The following is a 19080-nucleotide window of genomic DNA, read 5'->3' as shown; positions in this document are numbered from 1 at the left end:
ATGTCTCACATTCCCTTCATTCTAAACTCGTCTTTCATCATGCATAAAAGATCAAGACTGAGGAGTTACTTAGTTAAGACTAACCCCTAGAAATTGTGTTTTTTTTCCCTCTCCCCTTGCAGAGTACCAGGCTGTTTTCTTGACAGGTGTCATCTTTTGATAAACTGATACTTATCTCAGAAGGTATTAGAGCAACACATTTTAGTTAATTGAGAATTTTTAGATTGATGAAATGTGGCTAGTCTAGGGTTTTACCATAGGTTCACACTTGGAAGTTCCCTTTTCCATGGTAAACGTTCCCTTTTCCATGATGCCAAGCTATGAGAGAATGCAAATTAACCAATATCAGTCCAAATACAATATAATTAAATATGGGGGAAATGCTTAAAGGCAAATAGAACTGGCCATTGAATTTTTCAAATAATTTGTTTCTCCCTATTAAAACAAATGTTAGTGTTTAATTAATCTTTGACAAAGAAATTTGTTGTGGTTTTTTTCTCTTCCTCTGAAGAGGTAGAGTATAATGAAAAAGGAATGGTTTCCTGGCTTTACCATTCACTGTGTGACTTTGGGCAAGGCTACTTAACTTCACTGTACCTTAGTCTCCTCATCAGTAAAATGGGAATAAGGTACACGTACTTTACACGATGGACGTAAGGATTATGTAAAATTGAGATGAAGCACCTAGCACAGTGCCTGGCTCACAATGATTGCCGAATAAATGGTAGCTATTACTATTTTTACTAAAACTTACTGGGTTCCTGGGGGTTTAAATTGGTGTACTCACTAAATTGAAAATAATTTTGGATAGCTTAATTGAAAATCAGCTTCTGCACTTTATGAACAGGGGTGAAAATACAGCCTATTGCATGTATTAGGATATCATCCAGGTAAGCATTAGAAGGAATAGGCTAATTAATAGTTTTTCCACAGAATACTCAGCTAACTTTCAGCATGTATCATGTGCTAGATGGCTACGTCAGAGTGAAGGGCAGCATAGTGATTAAGAATCAAGCTTTTGGAGTCAGAAATACCTAGATTTGAATCTCACCTCTACTCCGTACCAGCATTTTGGCTTTGAGCAACAGAGTTAACCTCAGTTTTATTATCTATGAAATGGAAACAGTGACATTCACCTTACGGCGTTGTTTTGAGGATTAGGGGAGAAGATGGCATAGAAAGCAGCTGGTCAAGTGTCTGGTAGGCTCAATAAAGATAACTCCTGTTATTATAATCATCATTAATACATTGTCAGAACATTTTCAGATCTTATTAGTTGTACTTAGCTTTGATCTGAAGTACATACTGATTTTGCTAATTCAGAAAAATACCTATGGGGATGAGTGAAAGAAGTCTGCAGAAGTGCTTTGATATTAAATGCTTTGAATGAAAAGTATGGTTATTTGTAGACAGAGATAATGTGTATTTCATTCATTCATTTGTTCATTCATTCCACATATATTATTTAGCCCCTATGTTCCAGGTACTGTGCTAGGTGCTAAGGATACAGTAATAAACAAGATGAATATATATATACTATCCTGAAAGAGTCTATATATGTGGAATTCATAGAATTTTAAAACTGCAAGGATCTTTAGAGTATATCTTCTCCAACTATCTTATTTACACAAGAGCATACTCAAGGAGGTGAAGTGACTTTTTAAAGGTCCATGGTTAGAGCCAGAGCTAAACAAAAGTTCTGGTTTCCTGACTGAGGCTTTTTCACAGTGGTTAGCTATATGAAACGGGGGGGTGGGGGGTTGGGGGGGGCAGGGAGGTAAACAAAAAACCTGACTACATATACATTTAAAATGTGCTTAATGATCAAATGAAAATGTGCTTCAAAGTCTCTCTCTTGAATTAGGCACAGATTTCAGCCTCCTTTGTTAGAAGAGGAGCCATCAAGGAGTAGAAAGATCACTTTGAATTTTATAGGACTTGGCTTTGAATCCTGACATTAACCCTGACCAACTGTGTGACCTTGATTAAGTCACTGACCCTCTTAGTTTCCTCATTTGTAAAATGGGAAGTGTTTTCTTTATAGTGTTATATTATGGGGATTTAGTAGAGTATCATATGTAAAAGTACCTAGCACAGTGCCTAGCGTGTAGTAATTGTCCAGTAAATGTCAGGTTCCTTTTTCCTTCTTTAGTGTTGTTAGAGAGATCCTTCTGTTACCTTTTCTTACCATAAAACTTCTCTCCTGTGTCTTCTCTTCCAGGCCATCCCTCAGTATGCTATTCCTTGTCACTCCAGCTCCAATGTGGTAGTAGAGCCTAGCGGGCTCCTTGAGCTAAACAACTTCACCAGTCAGCAGTTGGATGATGATGAAACGGCAATGGAACAGGACATAGACAGTAGCACAGAGGATGGAACTGAGCCCAGCCCCTCTCAGAGTTCTGCTGAACGGTCCTAGTGTTTTGGACACAGGAGTGCACTTTAAAACCTACTTGGTTACCAAGTGTCCAGGGAAGCCCTTGTATTTTTGATGTCTAAAGAAAGCACTTTGCCCATGCTTAGGCTGTAGACCCCGCAGCAGCAGTGTTTCAGCAAGAATTGCTGCAGGAGCAGCATTTTAAAACAAGATAAAACTCACAGGGGAATGTAGTTTTAGAAAAAGGAAAAAAGAAAAAAAGATGCACATCTGCAGCAGTGGCATAAGTCTTGATATTCTTCCTCTGTTGGACCATGGCTGATGGAAAAGTTTGTCTTGCAATGGAAAGAGACTTTCTGTGAATGTTCCTCAACTGTTTTCTACTGAGCAAAACACCGTGGAAAAAAGAGAATGTGAATAGTTTGTACTTTGAAACTATAGTGTGTCAGGAACAGTTGTGTTTTTTTTTTTAATCTTGTATGTTTTTGCAAATCCCTGGAAGTGTTGAATTAACCAATTCAACATTTTGAATTTGCTCAGATCATAGTTTATAAAATAACTAGAAAAATACTGGCATTAAAGAATCCTTGTTGGATGGTGAAAATCAGGTCCCTATCCAGTGGGGAACGCTTTTTGGGTGGCTTGTACATTCTCACCAATTGTATGCTAATTTATTGTGTTGTTTCTTTGTGCTCTAGGCAGGCATACTTGCCTTCTATTTATTTAAATGTAAACATTTCAAAGCAGACTTTATTCCTTCTGACAAATTTCCTGTAAACCAGGATTGCCTACATTTCCATCTCCCCCTTCCCCCCTTAAAGAAAACTTACAAGAAAATGTTTCATTGTGAAGCAGAGGAAAAAGAAACATTTTCTGACCCAAAGGAAATGTTCAGGAAAGCAAATTATTCATATGTTGCTATCTTTACATTGAAATTGCACATTCATGTTGGACTGAGACTTTGACAACTCTTTTACATACTTTTGTTTAACCCCCTTTGAAATGTATAAATAGTTCACTTACAGTTCTAAATGTAATGTTTTTAAGTATTCTACCTTTTTAGGACACAGTTTGTTTAAGCAGTATGTTTGATTCTTGTGATCACTGTCTGTCACAAGTAGAGTGAGGGGTAAGAGGGTGGGAGGGTAAGAGGCAGTTTTGACAAGTTGTGGCAAAGAAAATTATACTTTTCATTTTTTAAAAAATGTAAATAGAAAAGTTTTTAACGGTTTTATATAGATTTCACTATAAATAAGTGTTTTAAGACTGACAGATGTTGAACTGTACATACATATATCAGCATAACTGCCCAATTTTTTGGTGCTGAAGTACTGTAAGTAGAATTCATCAACAGTCTCCTAATTTTGCATCTATATCTGGAAGGAAAAACTGTGATACTATAGTTAATAAATTCCCACTAGAGTGACACTGAAGATTTAAACACAAGCATTCATAAGATGCACTGATCTCTGGTAGCTGTCATTATTTCTGTTAGGTAATAATGACCTACCCATAGATGGAGCTGTTGGATATTACTTTATTGTACAAATTCGTGTTTAAAAGACTTTGTGACTGTTTATAGTTAAGTAATTTTTTTAACCTCTCGGGTCATAGACTTCTTTGAAAATCTGATTGCGCTATGAACTCTCTCACCAAAAAGATACACATGCCAATATACATGTTAGATTTTGCATACAATTTTAGGGGTCCATGGGCCCCTCAGCATATCCTATATTCCAGATTAAGCCCTCTGTTATGGTCAGTCCATTACTTACAGATGTAAGTTTTTATAAAATAAAATATCTTTCAAATATTTGTGGATCAGGTAACAAGAGCAAACTTGAATAAAGTTATTACATTCTACTTCTAAATATTTTGGCAGCATAGCATACCTGTCTCCCTTTGAGAATTTAGCCTTAACATGTTTCAGCAACTGGAATGGCAAATGAAACTTCCATAGTCTACATTTTTAAAAATTAGTGCATATGTTAACAAATTATCAAATGAGGGTTTTAAATTATTTTTTCTTAAAGGTGTTAGTTTCAAGGGCAGCATGAATTATTTTATTCAACAAATATTAATTAAGCATCTAATATGTGCCAGGTACTATTCTAAGTACCAGGGTACTATAATAAATAAACAGAAAATTCTACCCTTATTGAGTTTACAAACAGGGCTTCCTGCTGATGAAGTGGATATGAGGGCTCAAGGAAGGCGGAAACAAGAAACTCCTAGGTTTCTTGATTAAGTGGATGATGATACCATATATGGATCTCCAGGCATCCTTGTACTTCATCTTAGCATTAGTAATTTCATGTTTAAATCCATGAATTAAATGTAATTTTAAGCTATCCCTGTGAAAGATACTCAGAGATAATGTTCCAAAAAATATTAGAATCCTGTTATAGGTGGTGATAAGAAAAATGCATTTGGTTTAAAGTAAGCTTTGATAAATACTTCGTATTGAAAATGCAGTTTATAATGAACTTTTTAAAAAAATAGCTTTATTCACATGCCATACAGTTCACCCATTTAAAGTGTGCAGTTCAGTGGGTTTTGGTAGTATTAAGTCACAGAGTTGGGCAGTTATCACTACAGTCAATTTTAGAACGTTTGTATAATCCCCAGAAGAAACCTTGTACCCCTTAGCCTTCACGCCTGAAACCGTCACCACCACCAACCACCCCAGCCCTAGGCGACCACTGAAACACTTCCTGTCTCTGTGAGTTTGCCTCTTCTGGACATTTCCTATAAATAGAATCATATAATATGTGGTCTTTTGTGACTGGCTTTTTTTGCTTAGCATAGTATTTTTAAGGTGCATCCATGTTGTAACATGTAGCAGTGTTCCATTCCTTTTATGGCTCAGTAATATTCCATTGCATGGGTGACATATACCATATTTTATTTATTCATCAGTTGATGGACGTTTAGGTTTCCAATTTTTTACTCTTATGAATAATGCTGCTATGAAAATTTGTGTACAAGTTTTATCTGTGTTTTCATTTCTCCGGTATTTGTCTAGGAGTGCAATTGCTGGATCGTACGGTAGCTATGCATAATGATTTGAGGAACTGCCTAATTGTTTTCCACAGGGACTGCACATTTTACACACCAGCAGTGTAGGAGAGTTTCAGTTTCTCTACATCCTTGCCAACACTTGCTACTGTCTTTTAAATTATAGCCATCCTAGTGTGTGAAGTGCTACCCCATTGTGGTTCTGCTTTACATTTCCATGATGGCTGATGATGAGCATCTTTTCATTTGTTTATTGTCCCTTCATATATCTCTGAGAAATGTCTGTTCTGGTCCTTTGCCCATTTTTCAATTGAATTATTTTCTGTTTTATTCTTTAAATTGAGAACTTTTGAAGTACAGAAAATATTATGATTCGTAAGAGAAAAAGTAAGCTGTTCTCTGGTAATTAATTTGTCATCCTTAAAATCTTAATCAGGTTCTAATTCTTCCTCTCTAGTGTAAAAAATTGCTTAATATTCTTAAAACTGTAGAGCTTTATAGTTGAAAATATTTTAAAATACATTTCTTTGTGAAGTGGTTCTCTCAAAACTGCTGGGATAGGAGACATAGTACAAAAAAAAATAGTGGTCAGGTGGTCTAAATTTGAGTCCCAGGCTCCTCTTTTTATTGATCATATGAACTTGAGCAAGTCACATTACCCATAATACAATGTGTTTCTGACACCATGGGATTATTGTAAACAGTAGATGAAATAGTGCATGTAAAATGACAGACACAAGGTTAGGCGCTCTGTTTTTGAAGTCTGGTATTTATATTACTCTCACTTTATAAACAGAAAACTCAGAGACAAATGATGTACTAAAACTCACAGATTAAATGCTAATAGGCATGCTGAGCCAGGAGTTGCTACTTTCTATAGAGGAGTGTTCCACCAAAGACAGGCCTGGCCTTTGGGAAGGTACAGGGATTTGGCGTCAGTCTACATCATCATCTCTTTCCCAGCCTTGGGTGATTTCACACAGGTGTTCAATTGATTTTTTTTTTTTTTTAGTTCAATTATGTGTCACAAATCCCAGATAAGGAAGTAGAGTGGAAAAAGCAGCATATGAGCAAGGCTTTTCCAAGAAAGGACAGTGAAAAAACAGTCTGCTATGTCTGCTTGTAAGTTCATAAGCTTTTTAAGTAAGCAAGGCTTGATGACCTATATTGAAAGTGGAAACAATGGGATCAGATTTGTACTTGTGAGAAGGCTTGCTCCATCTTCTCCTACTTCCTTGCTCACATATACACACTATAACTGAAAATACATGCTTGCTTTTGCTTTGTTTTTAACCAGACAGGCCTGGGTTTGAATCTTGACAGGCCATGTGAACTTGGACACGTTCCAAGAGGCTTAACCCTTTGCGGTCGTATTAAATTTGGACATGGGTGTCGTACTGGTCAGAATTAATAGCTTTCAGAGAAATTATGAACTGATACATGAATGGAGTTAAGATTCGTATGGTTCCTTGCTGTGGTGGCTGAGAGCAGGCATACGACCAGAACGGTAAAAAAGCTTTGGTGGCTGAGAGTAGACAAACGACCACAAAGGGTTAAAACAGCAGAAGACGGAATGAATTATAATGCCACATTATCTAATTCCCACTGTAAAAAAAAAAAAAAAAAAGCTGATAAGCAATCTTCCCCCGAATGATTCTGAATGATTCTGGCATCTTTTCTTCCCATCTAACAAATAATTATTGGTACTTTCTATGTGCGGATATGGGGGATATAGTTGTCAGCCAGGGGAAAAGCCCCTACCCTAATGGAGCTTCAGCCCAGTAAAGGAGATATGTCAATCAAAGATCACAACTAAGTGTATTACTGAATACACTAAGTGCTGTGATGGAGAAATTTTCAGTGTCAGGATAGAAATGGGGAGGGTGGAGAGTGTCCCTCAGGATGGAATGCCTAAGCTGTGATCTGAAGGAAGAAACTTAGGCAAAGAGGAGGGGGGATGGCTGTCCAGGCAGATGGACAGAAGATATAAAAGCCCTGTGGTGGGAGGAGAACTTCGAGTAGGCCAGTGGGGCAGCAGCATAGAGAGCAAGGACAGCCAGCGTGGTGGCAGCAGAGTACAGACAACTAGATGGGTCCAGTGGGTTATGATAAAGGTTTGGGTCTTTAAGAACAATGAGAAGTCACTGAAAAGTTTTCAGGGGCATTGGAGTTGGCAAAATGAATTACTGTAGTTACAAATTATTTGAAGTTACGTTGTTGGTCCATTAGAACAGAAATAGATATTTGATAGTTACTTTTTTGATCCCAGTCTCAACTTCCGTTCTTTTCTCAGACATCTTCAGTGGTTTCCCCAATACTGTACTTGTGAACCTGGCATACGAGGGTCTCAGCCAAAGCTCCAGCTTTTGTTTCTAGATTCAAAACCCATTTCACTACCCTGACCTGCCTATTTCCCCCAGCACACACATATTATGCTCTGCATTTGGAAGTCTCATTCCTCAACGTCCAGCTTGAATTCCCCTCCTTCACCAAGACTCCCCAGATCTCTTTAATGAGGACTCATCCCACCCCGCTGCTGGGTTCCTGTAGCATTTGGGGAGAAACACGTTTACTTAGCACTCACCGATAATTACCTACTGTGAATTATTTGCATTGCATAACGGTTTTCTCTGTAGGCAAGGATTCACTTAAGTCACTCAGTCTCATATAATATCTAATAGGAATTCCCCACAATGTGCCTCTCAGTGAATCCTTGAAATGCAACATGCTAGGGAGTTATTCTAAAAAATTATTTCAGGCCTGGTCGGGCATGGCTCGGTTGAGCATCGACCTAGGATCCAGGCGATCAGGGTTCGATTCCTGGTCAGGGCACATGCCCGGGTTATGGGCTTGATCAATGATTCTCTCATCATTGATGTTTCTATCTCTCTCTCCCTCTCCTTTCCTCTCTCTGAAATCAATAAAGATATATTTTTTTAAAAAAATTATTTCAGTTTTAAGTGAAAGGTGCTGAGCTTTCTCCATTCTCTTTATGCCCTTGAATCTCAAGGCTTAATATTCAAGTTTGTTACAATTTTCTGAGATCATTGATAATGTTGGTAGGTAGGATTCACTCTTTTTCAGTTAATAACATTCTATTTGGTTCTCCATGGGATCAACTGCTTTTCCCTGCGTGGTAGAGTTTATCAGGGTTTGTGTTCAACCTACATCCCTTCTTACTCTGCAGTCTAACTGAGGCTATCATTTATACTATGGCTTCAACCAATGCCTGCATATGGGTTAAATCATTGAATATATATTTGTTGAACAGTTACTATGTTCCAGGAACTGTTCTAGCCAATAGGGATATAGCAGTGAACAAAATGGAAGAGAAGAAAACTCCTACCCTATGTAGTTTACATCCCAAATGGACTATAAGTACAAATTTAAAATTACATAGTATCTTAGTGATAATAAGGAGGAAAAATAGAGTATGGAATTCCAGGGTCTGTCTATGGGTATGTGTGAAATTTTAGAAAGGATAGACAGGGAAGTACTCACATGAAGGCAACTTGAAAAGAACCTGAAGTAAATAAGGGAGTCAGGCTGATGTCTCTAGGAAGAGTGTTTGAGGTGGAGGGAACAGCAAGTGCTAAGGCCCTGAAATGCGTATCTGGCATGTTCAAGAACAGTAAGGAGTGCCTGGCCAGGCGTGGCTCAGCGGTTGAGCATCGACCCAGGATCCAGGAGATCATGGTTCGATTCCTGGTCAAGGCACATGCCCTGGTTACGGGCTCTATCCCCAGTCGGGGGCGTTCAGGAGGCAGCCGATCAATGACTCTCTCTCATCATTGATGTTTCTATCCCTCTCTCTCCCTCTCCCGTCCTCTCTCTGAAATCAATAAAGATATATTTTAAAAAACAAACAGGAGAATGATGAGATAGGATTAGAGTGAATGAGGAGAGAGAGAGCAGTAGAATAGATGGTCAGAGAACTGAAAGCTATTCCTAGTTTTCCAGGTGTTTTTATTATGAAAAAAAATGCTGAATTTTATTAAACGCTTTTTTAAAAAAATAACATTTTTTTTATTTCAGAAAGAGGAAGGGAGAGGGAGAGAGAGAGAAACATCAATGGTTAGAGAATCATTAATCAGCTGCTGCTTGCACTCCTACTGGGTATTGAGTTCGCAACCCGGGCATTTCCTGTGACCAGGAATTGAACCATGATCTCTTGGTTTATGGGTCGATGCTCAACCACTGACTCACGCCGGCTGGGCCAGGAAATGCTCTTTATGCATCAATTGAGATGATGTGAGTTTTTCCCCCTTCAACCTATTAATGTGTAAATGAATTGATTTTCTTATGTTGAACTATTCTTGCATTCCTGTTATAAACCCCACTTCATTTTAATATGCTGTTGGATTCCATTTGCTAGTATTTTGTTAAGCATTCTTGTATTTGTATCCATGAAGGATATTGATCTGAAATGTTCTCGTTATGTCTTTGGTATTAGGGTAATGCTGGTCTCATCGAATGAGTTAGAAAGTGTTCCCCTCTTTTATTTTTTGAAAGAGTTTGTGAAAGATTGGTGTTAATTCTTTAAATGTTTGGTGGAATTCCCCCGTAAAGCCATCTGATCCTGGAATTTTCTTTGTTGGGAGGTTTTGGATTAGTGACCCAATTATTTTTCTTGTTATAAGTCTGTTGAGATTTTCTTAAGCCAGTTTAGGTATTATGTATATTTCTAGGAATTTGTCAGTCTCCACGATCTGATTTGTTGGTGTATAATTGTGTATGGTATTCTCATAATTTTATTTCTGTTAAGGAAGCAGTCATGTCTCTGATTTCTGATTTTAGTTATTTGCACCTCTTCTCTATTTTTTTTGTCAGTAGGTAAAGGGTTTTTTATTTTATTGATCTTTTCCAAGAACTGATTTTTTGTTTCATCGATGCTTTCTATTGTTTTTCTCTTCTTTATTTAACCTATCTCCATTCTATTCTTTATTATTTTCTTCCTTTTGCTAGCTTTGGGTTTAGTTTTTCTACTTGTTCCTCAAAGTATAAAGTTAAGTTATTGATTTGAGATCTTTCTTCTTTCTCAATATAGACATTTATGGCTATAAGTTTCCCTCTGAGTACTGCTTTTTCTGCACTCTCTAAATTTAGGTATGTTATGTGTTTTTCATTTATCTCAAGGTATTTTATAATTTCTTTTGTGATTTCTTCAATCTTTGATTCAGTGTATTGTTTAATTTCCACATATTTTTGAATTTTCCAGTTGTACTTCTATTGGTAATTTCTGTCTTTATTCCATTGTTGATATTCTATCCATAATTGAAAGTGGTGTACTTAAGTCTGCACAAGTCTCCATTATTGTAGAACTGTCATTTTCTCCCTTCAATTCTGCCTCATATTTTGGGACTCTGTTTGGTGCATATATGTTTATAATTGTTACATCTTCTTGATGACTCAACTCCTTTTTAAAATTGTCCTTCTTTGTGTATAGTAACAGTTTTTTACTTAAAGTCTATTTTGTCTGATAGTAACATAGTCACCTCAGCGCTCTTTTGGTTATCGTTTGCATGGAATATATTTTTCCATATTTTCACTTGCAACTTATTAAAATAAGTCTCATGGATAGCATATTGGATCTTCTTTTTTTAGAAGTCAATCTGCCAATCTCTGCCTTTTGATTGGAGAGTTTAATTCATTTACATTTAATGTAATTACTAATAAGGAAGAATTTTTTTATGCCATCTTGAATTTGTTTTCCATATGTCTTATAATTCCTTTTAATCCCTCATTTTCCCTATTACAACCTTCTTTTGTGTTTATCTTTTTTTTTTTTTTGTAGTGAAATGTTTTGATCCCCTTCTCATTTCCTTAGTGTCCATTTTTTAGATATTTAGATATTTCCCTTGTAGTTACCATAGAGATTACATTGAACATCTTAAATTTATCATTCTAGTTTGAATGATACCAACTTAACTTCAGTAACATACAAAACTCTGCTCCTATACAGCTTTGTCCTGTATTTATGTTGTTGTCATCCCAAATTACATCTTTAAAGATTGTATATCCAACAACATAGATTTATAATTATTTTATGCATTTGTCTTTTAAGTTATGTAGGAAATAAAAAGTGAAGTTGCAAACCAAAAATAGAATAATACGAACTTTTATATTTGTCCATGTAGCTGCCTTTACCTGGAGATCTTTACTTCTTTATGTGGCGTTATAAAAGCACTTGAAGGACTCACTTTAGCCTTTATTTTAGGGAATATCTACTGATAATGAGCTCCCTGAGCTTTTGCTTATCTGGGAATGTCTTAATTTCTCCCTCATTTTTGAAGGACAGTTTTGCCAGATAGTGGATCCTTGATTGACAGATTTTTTTCTTTCAGTACTTTATGTCATCCCACTGCTTTGGGGGCTTCATGGTTCCTGGTGAGATATGGGCTGTTAATGTTTTTGAGTAGTGCCTGTACATGACAAGTTGCTGTCCTCTTGATCCTTTTAAGAGTCTCTGTCTTGTCTTGACAGTTTAATTATAATGTGTCTTAGTGTGGATCTTTGAGTTTATCCTACTTGAAGTTCTTTGAACATCTTAAATGTGTAGATTCATGCCTTTCATCAAACTTGGGAAATTTTCAGTTTTTCTTAATTTTTTTTTTTTCTGTCTCGCTTTTTCTCTCTTTTCCTATTGGGACTTCCAAAATGAATATAATCCTTTTGATGGTGTCCCACAGGTCCCATAGACTCTGTTCACTTTTTTAAATTCTTTTTTCCCCCTGCTGCTTGGACTGGGTAATTTCATTTGTCCTACCTTCAAGATCACTGATTCTGTCTTCTGCATGCTCAAATTTTTGTTGAACCCCTCATGAGGTTATTTAAATTTTTATCTACCAATATTTCCCATTTCCTCAGCCCCTGGCAACTACCATTTTATTATCTGCTGCTATGAGTTCGGCTTTTTTAGATTTCACCTATAAGTGATAATCATGCAGTATTTGTCTTTCTGTGTCCAGCTTATTTTACTTCTCATTATGTCCTCCATGTAGTTGCAAATGATAGGATTTCTTTTTTTTTTTAAGGCTGAATAATTGTGTGTGTGTGGTATGTGTGTGCGTGTGTGTTATGTATTTCACATTTTCTTTATCCATTCATCTGTTGACACACTTAGATTGTTTCCATATCTTAGCTATTGTGAATATTACTGCTGCAATGAACATGGAAGTGCAGATATCTCTTTGAGATACTGATCTCATTTTCTTTGGATATACCCAGCAGTGGAATTGTTGATCCTATGGTATTCTATTTTTAATTTTTTGAGGAAACACTATACTGTTTCCCACAAAGTTTTTTCAATAACTCTACTTTTCATTTCCAGAATTGCCATTTGGTTCCTTTTTATAATTTATCTTTCTTGATATTCTCATTTTGTTCATACAGCACTTTCCTTATTCCTGTAGTTCTTTGTCCATGTTATCCTTTAGTTCTTTTGCATATTTAAGAGTTAAAGTCTTTGTGTAGTAAGTCCAATGTCTGGATTTTCTTGCGGACTGTTTCAGTCAATTAATTTTGTTCCTTTGAATGGGCCGTACTTCCCTGTTTATTTGTATATTTGTCATTTTTTTAGTTGTTGAAAAGTGAAATGCTTGAATATTATGATGTGGTAACTCTGGAAATTAGATTTTCCCTTTCCCTCAGTGTTTTCTGGGATTTTGTTTGTTTGTTTTGGTTTGGTCTTTTGATTGTTAAAGGCTATAGTGGTTCATTTGTCTAGTGACTTAATTATTTTTTCCAGAGACTATATTCCTTTTCCTATGTGGTCACAGAAGTCTCTGTTCCTTAGCATGTGTTCAACTAGTGTTTTGACAGAGATTTTCTTGAACCCCAGAATTTAAGCAAACAAATGAACAAACACACTTCTCATCTTTGCAGATTTGCTTTGTGCTATGGCTCTTTTCAACACTTACCATCACTTTCACTGAGCCTAGGGACCAATCTGAGGTGAAAGCTTGAGATCTTCTTGGCTCTTTTCTAAGCATTTGTGTGGCTTTCGAAATTCCTCCTTTATATTATTGGTGCTTTTGAATGCCCCAGTTTCCCAAAGAAACTGTGTTTGGATTCTCCTCCCAGGCTTTTGGTGGTCTATTTTATATCTTAACCATAATCTTTTGCCCCAGGTGTCTGAGGGCTGTTAGCCTTAACATGTTTTTAAGCAATGCCTGCTGCTTTTCCAGACTCTGTGAGTTCTGATTTCGGTAAAACCGAGACAAGTGCCTTGCATTAGTTCTTCAAATAGCCCTGAGACAGATTAGAGCAGATGTATACAATAATTTGCAAATAAAGTCTGCTGTGCTTTTTTGAGAACTAAGGAACAGGACCTCACACTGGTAACATGGGTTAACAAGTTCAAGACTGCTTCTGAGCAAGGTAGGGCAAAGGCTAGTAAAAAATGCCACAAAGCTGTCCTACCATTTTTTTCTGTCTCATTTTGTTGTATTGTGATAAAATATACATAGCATAAAATTTACTATTTTAATCATTTAAGTGTACAGTTTAGTGGCATTTTGTACATTCATATGTGCAACCATCACCACTGTCCATCTCCAAAACTTTCATCATCCCAAACTGAAACTCTGCCTATTATAAATAGCCTCCCATTCCCATCTCCCCTATTAACCACCTCACACTTTTGAAGTTGCCATTTTCTTGATGCAGCATTTGGTAGTGGTTACGTTTGACTATGTTCCAGAGTTCTGACAAAGTTGATTCTGACAGTTTCTGCTTGTTTTACAATGTTTTTCTGGGAGGATAAGAACTTGGAGCTGCGTACACTGCAATTTGCTGACATTCTCAACACGGTTTTGTCCTGAGCAGTTTAGAAGAGTAAAATGGCCATTAACTGAGGTGGTAAAATCTAATTTTGAAGGAGGATATCAAAGGTAAAATCTAATTTTGAAGGAGGATATCAAGGGCTCAGTGTGGGATAAATTAAACTCAAGATGTCTGTTGGACATCAAGTGGAGAAGTCAAGTAGATAAGTAGAAAAGAGGTTCAAGGCCTCATCTCTGGGCAGCCCAGCACATAGGAGTCAGGAAGATGCAGAACCGGAAAAGATACTGAGAAGGTGTAGCCAGAAGGATGGAAGGTGAAGCTGGAGATTGATATTGTAGTGTCTTGGACATAAAGAAAGCTGCTAAGTCAATAAAATGACGACTATGGAGTTAGCCAAGCGAAGTCATTGGTGACCTTGGCAAGAGTAGTTTTGGTGGGGTTGGCAACAGAAGCTAGAGGAGAATGTAAGGAGGGAATTGGAGACTGAGAATACAGATAATCAAATGAATGGCTTTAAGAGGAGCAGAGATGTGGAGTACTTGTTGGAAAGGCAAGTGAGGTCAAGAGGTTTCTGGGTTTAAAATAATTTAAAGAAATGGAATTCCCAGCATCATTGATCCAATGGAGAGAAGAAAGTTTATAATGCATGAGAAGAGAATGCTGGTGCCCTGTTCTTGAGTAGTAGGAGAGCATGGGATTTGTGGAGGCACTGGGTTCACCCATTACAACAGAAGAGAAGATACACAGAGGCAGAAGCAGGTAGGTGGTAGATACATTTGCTTCAATTTTATGAGTCTCAGATCCATATCTACAATCATTATCTCTTCCCTGACCCAAACACACTGCCTGAGACATCCCCACCTGGATTTCCTACAAGTACTTCAAGTTTCCCAAACCAAAAAGCTCCTTTTCTTCTAATTCATGCTTTCTGCTGCATTACTACCTGTCCATGGTGAGGAGAGGAAGAGTCCAGTTTTTGGGTGGTGTGGAGGCCTCAAAAAAAGGAAATCCCAGAGCTGAAACTGGAAGACCAGTAGATATCTTCATGGGCAAAGGGGTTGAAGAATGAAATATGCAGAACACCCAAAGATGGGGTGGGAAACGGCTTGGATGTGGGGTGACGGGAGCAATGGGCCTTCAGAGCAGTCACCTGAAAGCTGTTACACATCCAGAGACCAGCAAAGCATTCTGGCAGGGTCCAGAAGGTATCCACAGTTTGTTCACAATCCAAAGGGTTACTTATCTTGTTTTTCTTCCATACAATAGATTGTTGTCCTGCTGGGAGAACGCTCTGGGCCTTGCGCAGGCTGTCTCCTCATACTTACCTGATTATTGATCGAACCCCCTTTTCACCCTTCATCTCCAAGGTTACCTCCTGGGATGCTGTCCCAGACCCTTTCCTTCTCAGCCTCCTTATCTATATGTTCATTATCGCTCCCAATTTTTGCTCCGTGAGTTTTGCTCTGAGAGTTGGAGTCATCTGCATGTTTTTAGAACAGGACTTCCTATGGAGGAAGCATCAACAAGTTTGCTGATCTACTGAACAAACCCTGCCCCCCAGACCATCCTGGTCCTGGGGATCTGCCCACAGGTGCACAAATGCTTGTTAACTAAAGTGCACAAGCAAATCCCAGAAATAGCATCCTTATTGCAGATTATTTTTGAATGAGGATGTTATTGTTGTGGTGTTTGTGTATCAGCCATTCTGGACTAAGGGGACAGTGCCCATCTCTGCTGTCATTCTGTCACTTCAAAGTGCAGGAAAACCATGGGAGGTGATTTTATAATCTTATTTAAAACCCTCGGGGAATGAGTCATTTTGCACTGACGGCTTTTCCGGATTACCACAGTGCAAATCAATTAAGCAATAGGATATTGTTGTTTTGTTCATTTTAATAATTTTAGGTGGTGAGTTTCAGAAATGCATTGTCATACTTTTCTGAACATTTCTTATCTCTTATTACTATTATGGTCACAGTTATAATAATTTTGCAGCTCGGGAATGAGAATACAGAACCTTGCTCAAGGAGTAAGAGCAGGGTAATTCATGAGCAGTTTCTCCCGAGAGCAGGTCTGGATGAGAGCCCCAAATCTAAGGTGGAGCAGCTGAGCTGCCCCAGAAACTGGCCAAGTAAGGGAAAAGGGGCAGGTCCAGACCCCACCAACAGGACCAGCGAGCCTCCAGCTTCAGTGTGCCTTCACACCACCAGGTGATCTTGTTATAACGCAGATTCCAATTCAGTAGATTTGGATTCAGTTCTGAGCCGGGATTTGAGTTTTGCATTTTTAGCAAGATCCCAGAAGATGCCGGTGCTGCTGGACTACAGACCCTACTTTCAATATCAAGTCTTAGTTGACCTCCCAGAGGTTTTCTTGTGATTGTGCATCAGTTTTATTGGGAAGCTTATCTTTAGCGACCTTCTCTGGGGCATCTTACAAGTACCAGGCCTCTACCAGTAATAATTCTTCCATGTGCACAATGCTGTAAAGTTTATAGAGTGGTCTTGTGTTCCTAGTTTCTGTTTCTCTTCATTCTCACAATAGTCCTAGGAGATAAGTTAGCACCATTTTACCTACCAATTCTTGTCATCCCACAGCTCACAAAGGGGCCAAACCGGAGCCCACAGTTCCACATTTAGTGCTCTTTTCACTGCTGCTTCCTGTCTCCTCCATACCTGTGTGCCATACACAGCTCTGTGGACTGTCGGTGCTGTGACAATGCTGGGGGAAATGGTTACATCTGCATGCACATGTGTATGCCTGTGTGAAAACGAAAGGTTGAGCTGTACAGCTGTAGCACACGGGGCCCATGCAATCTCACTTAGGACACCGCAACTGAGAACATTTCCTCTGTCCTCAAGTCTTCACCCTCGGATGATGTTGCCTGGTGTTGTATAGGCTAAATACTGGATCCACAAGCAGCAAGGTGACATGCTGAGGTCACATGCTAGGATACTGGCAGTGCCCCACCCATCACCCCTTCAAGCGTTTCCATTTCAGAGCAGGATGGCTGGATTTGATCTGGTTAACAGCTTTCCCCGGCCTGCTCTGCCCTGTGCAGGCACTGAGTGCTGGGGAATTTATACATCTCAGTCAACCAAGAACTGATGGGAGTTGATGTAAAAATAATCCAGCTTTCTTCCCTCTTAATTTGGGATAACACAGGCATTTTCCCCACATTAAGTTAGGCCCAGTTACCAAGAGTAGTAACTTGCTTGGTAATGTTACCCTTTTTTGCTGCCTGCCTTCTTCCTGTCTTACTCCCCCACTCCTGTAGTAGTGTTTCCTGGGATCCCCTCCTAAGTGAATAACTTTTACACAGCTCCCTGTCTCGGGATCTGCTGGCGGAACCCAAACGAAGACACTGTCCCAGCCGCTGTTACTACTCATCTACTCTCATCTGGACCCACATACCTGACTTTCTTATAGTCACAATGGAAGAAGTATTTCAGTTCCTTAGTAAGGTTACACCCTCTACCAGGAACCTGAATTACATCCCTCCTGCTTCTCAAGGATTTTCCTCCTGCAATTACCCCCTTTCTCTGTGGTCTTCTCTCTTTTCTTTCTTCTCTCTCTCCTCTCTCTCTCTCTCTCTCTCTCGCGCGCGCTTTCTCTCTCTCTCTTTCTCTCTCCTAGGTCATTCCAACCTAGAAACATGCCTCAATATCACCTCTCAGGCCATGGTCTTCTGATTCTGGCCCATAAAGTTTAACAGGCACTAGATGTTCTCTTCTGCATGAAAAAAACAAAAGCAAAATATATGAAACAATGGTTTTCAAGACATCGGACAGAAAGCAACAAAGGACAGTGATTCTTGGTTATCTGGGATGTTTGTCATTAAGGGAAGCGGTGAGCATACTTGGGAACAAAGAAGAGATATAAATCAGATAGCAAGATGATAGATTTTAACCTAGGCATATCATTACATTAAGTGTAAACAATCTACCCCCAACTAAAAGGCGTAGATCATTAGATTAAATATTAAAAAGATCTAACTACATGCTGCCTACAAAAAACATACTTTAAAAATAGTCATAAATAGATAAAATGGATTGAAAATATATACACATGCTATCAACACAAAGAAAAGAATATCATTTCCTAATGAGAAAAGGGTCACATCAAGGACATAATCCTAAAATCACATGCACTTAATAAAATTTCAAACTATATTAGAGAAAAACTGATAGAAATAGACAAATTTACAGTTATGTCCAGAGACTTCAGCATCCCTTTCTTATTAATAGAAGATACAGAAAATAAATATAAAGAAGACTTGAGCAATACTATCAACCAACTTGACCTAATAGATATTTTAGAACACTCCACCCAACAATAGCTGAATACCTATTGTTTTCAAGTACACATGGAATATTTACCAATATAGACCAAATTCTTGGTTAATTTGAAAGGATTCAAGTCATACAAAGTAAGTTTTCTGACAATGGATTAAATTAGAACTCAATAGCAGAAACACTTCTGAAAAATCCTCAAATATTTAGAAACTAAATAACACACTTCTAAATAACCCAAGGATCAAAGAACAAATTAAAAGATAAGTTGTCAAGTATTTTCAACTGAAGGAAAATAAAAACATCAAAATTAATTTGTGGGATACCACTAAAGCGGTGCTTCAGGGAAATTTATGACACTAAAAACCTAAATTACGGAAGAAAAAGTGATCTAAAATCAGTGACCTAAGCTTCCACCTTAAGAAACTAGAAAAGAGGGAGCAAATTAAACCCAAAGTAAGCAGAAGAAAGAAAATGATAACAGAGCAGAAATTAATGAAATAGAAAACAAAAATAATAGAGAAAACAAGTGAAACAAAAAACTAGTTTTGGGAAATTCATTAAAATTGATAAACACCTAGTCAAACTATTCAGGAAAAGGACAGGAAAGAC

At 37.9% G+C, this 19080-nt stretch overlaps 1 protein-coding gene across 18 annotated transcripts in view; it reads left to right on the top strand.

The window, feature by feature from the left end:
• EMSY (EMSY transcriptional repressor, BRCA2 interacting) overlaps positions 1–7155 on the top strand; it is a 95483-nt gene extending 88328 nt beyond the window's left edge. For 12 of the 18 annotated variants that reach the window (XM_081155146.1, XM_081155145.1, XM_081155148.1 and 9 more), the window contains one exon: positions 2222–7155. In XM_081155146.1, the coding sequence (XP_081011272.1) occupies positions 2222–2416 (195 nt within the window). In that variant the 3' untranslated portion in view covers positions 2417–7155. The remainder of the gene's footprint in view (positions 1–2221) is intronic. The other 6 variants (XM_081155132.1, XM_081155147.1, XM_081155149.1 and 3 more) reach the window with 1 other exon arrangement.
• Positions 7156–19080: the final 11925 nt, after the last annotated feature.

Source organism: Miniopterus schreibersii, assembly GCF_964146895.1.
Source record: "Miniopterus schreibersii genome assembly, chromosome: 12".
NCBI lineage: Eukaryota > Metazoa > Chordata > Mammalia > Chiroptera > Miniopteridae > Miniopterus > Miniopterus schreibersii.
This window is presented reverse-complemented; position numbering and strand designations above follow the sequence as displayed.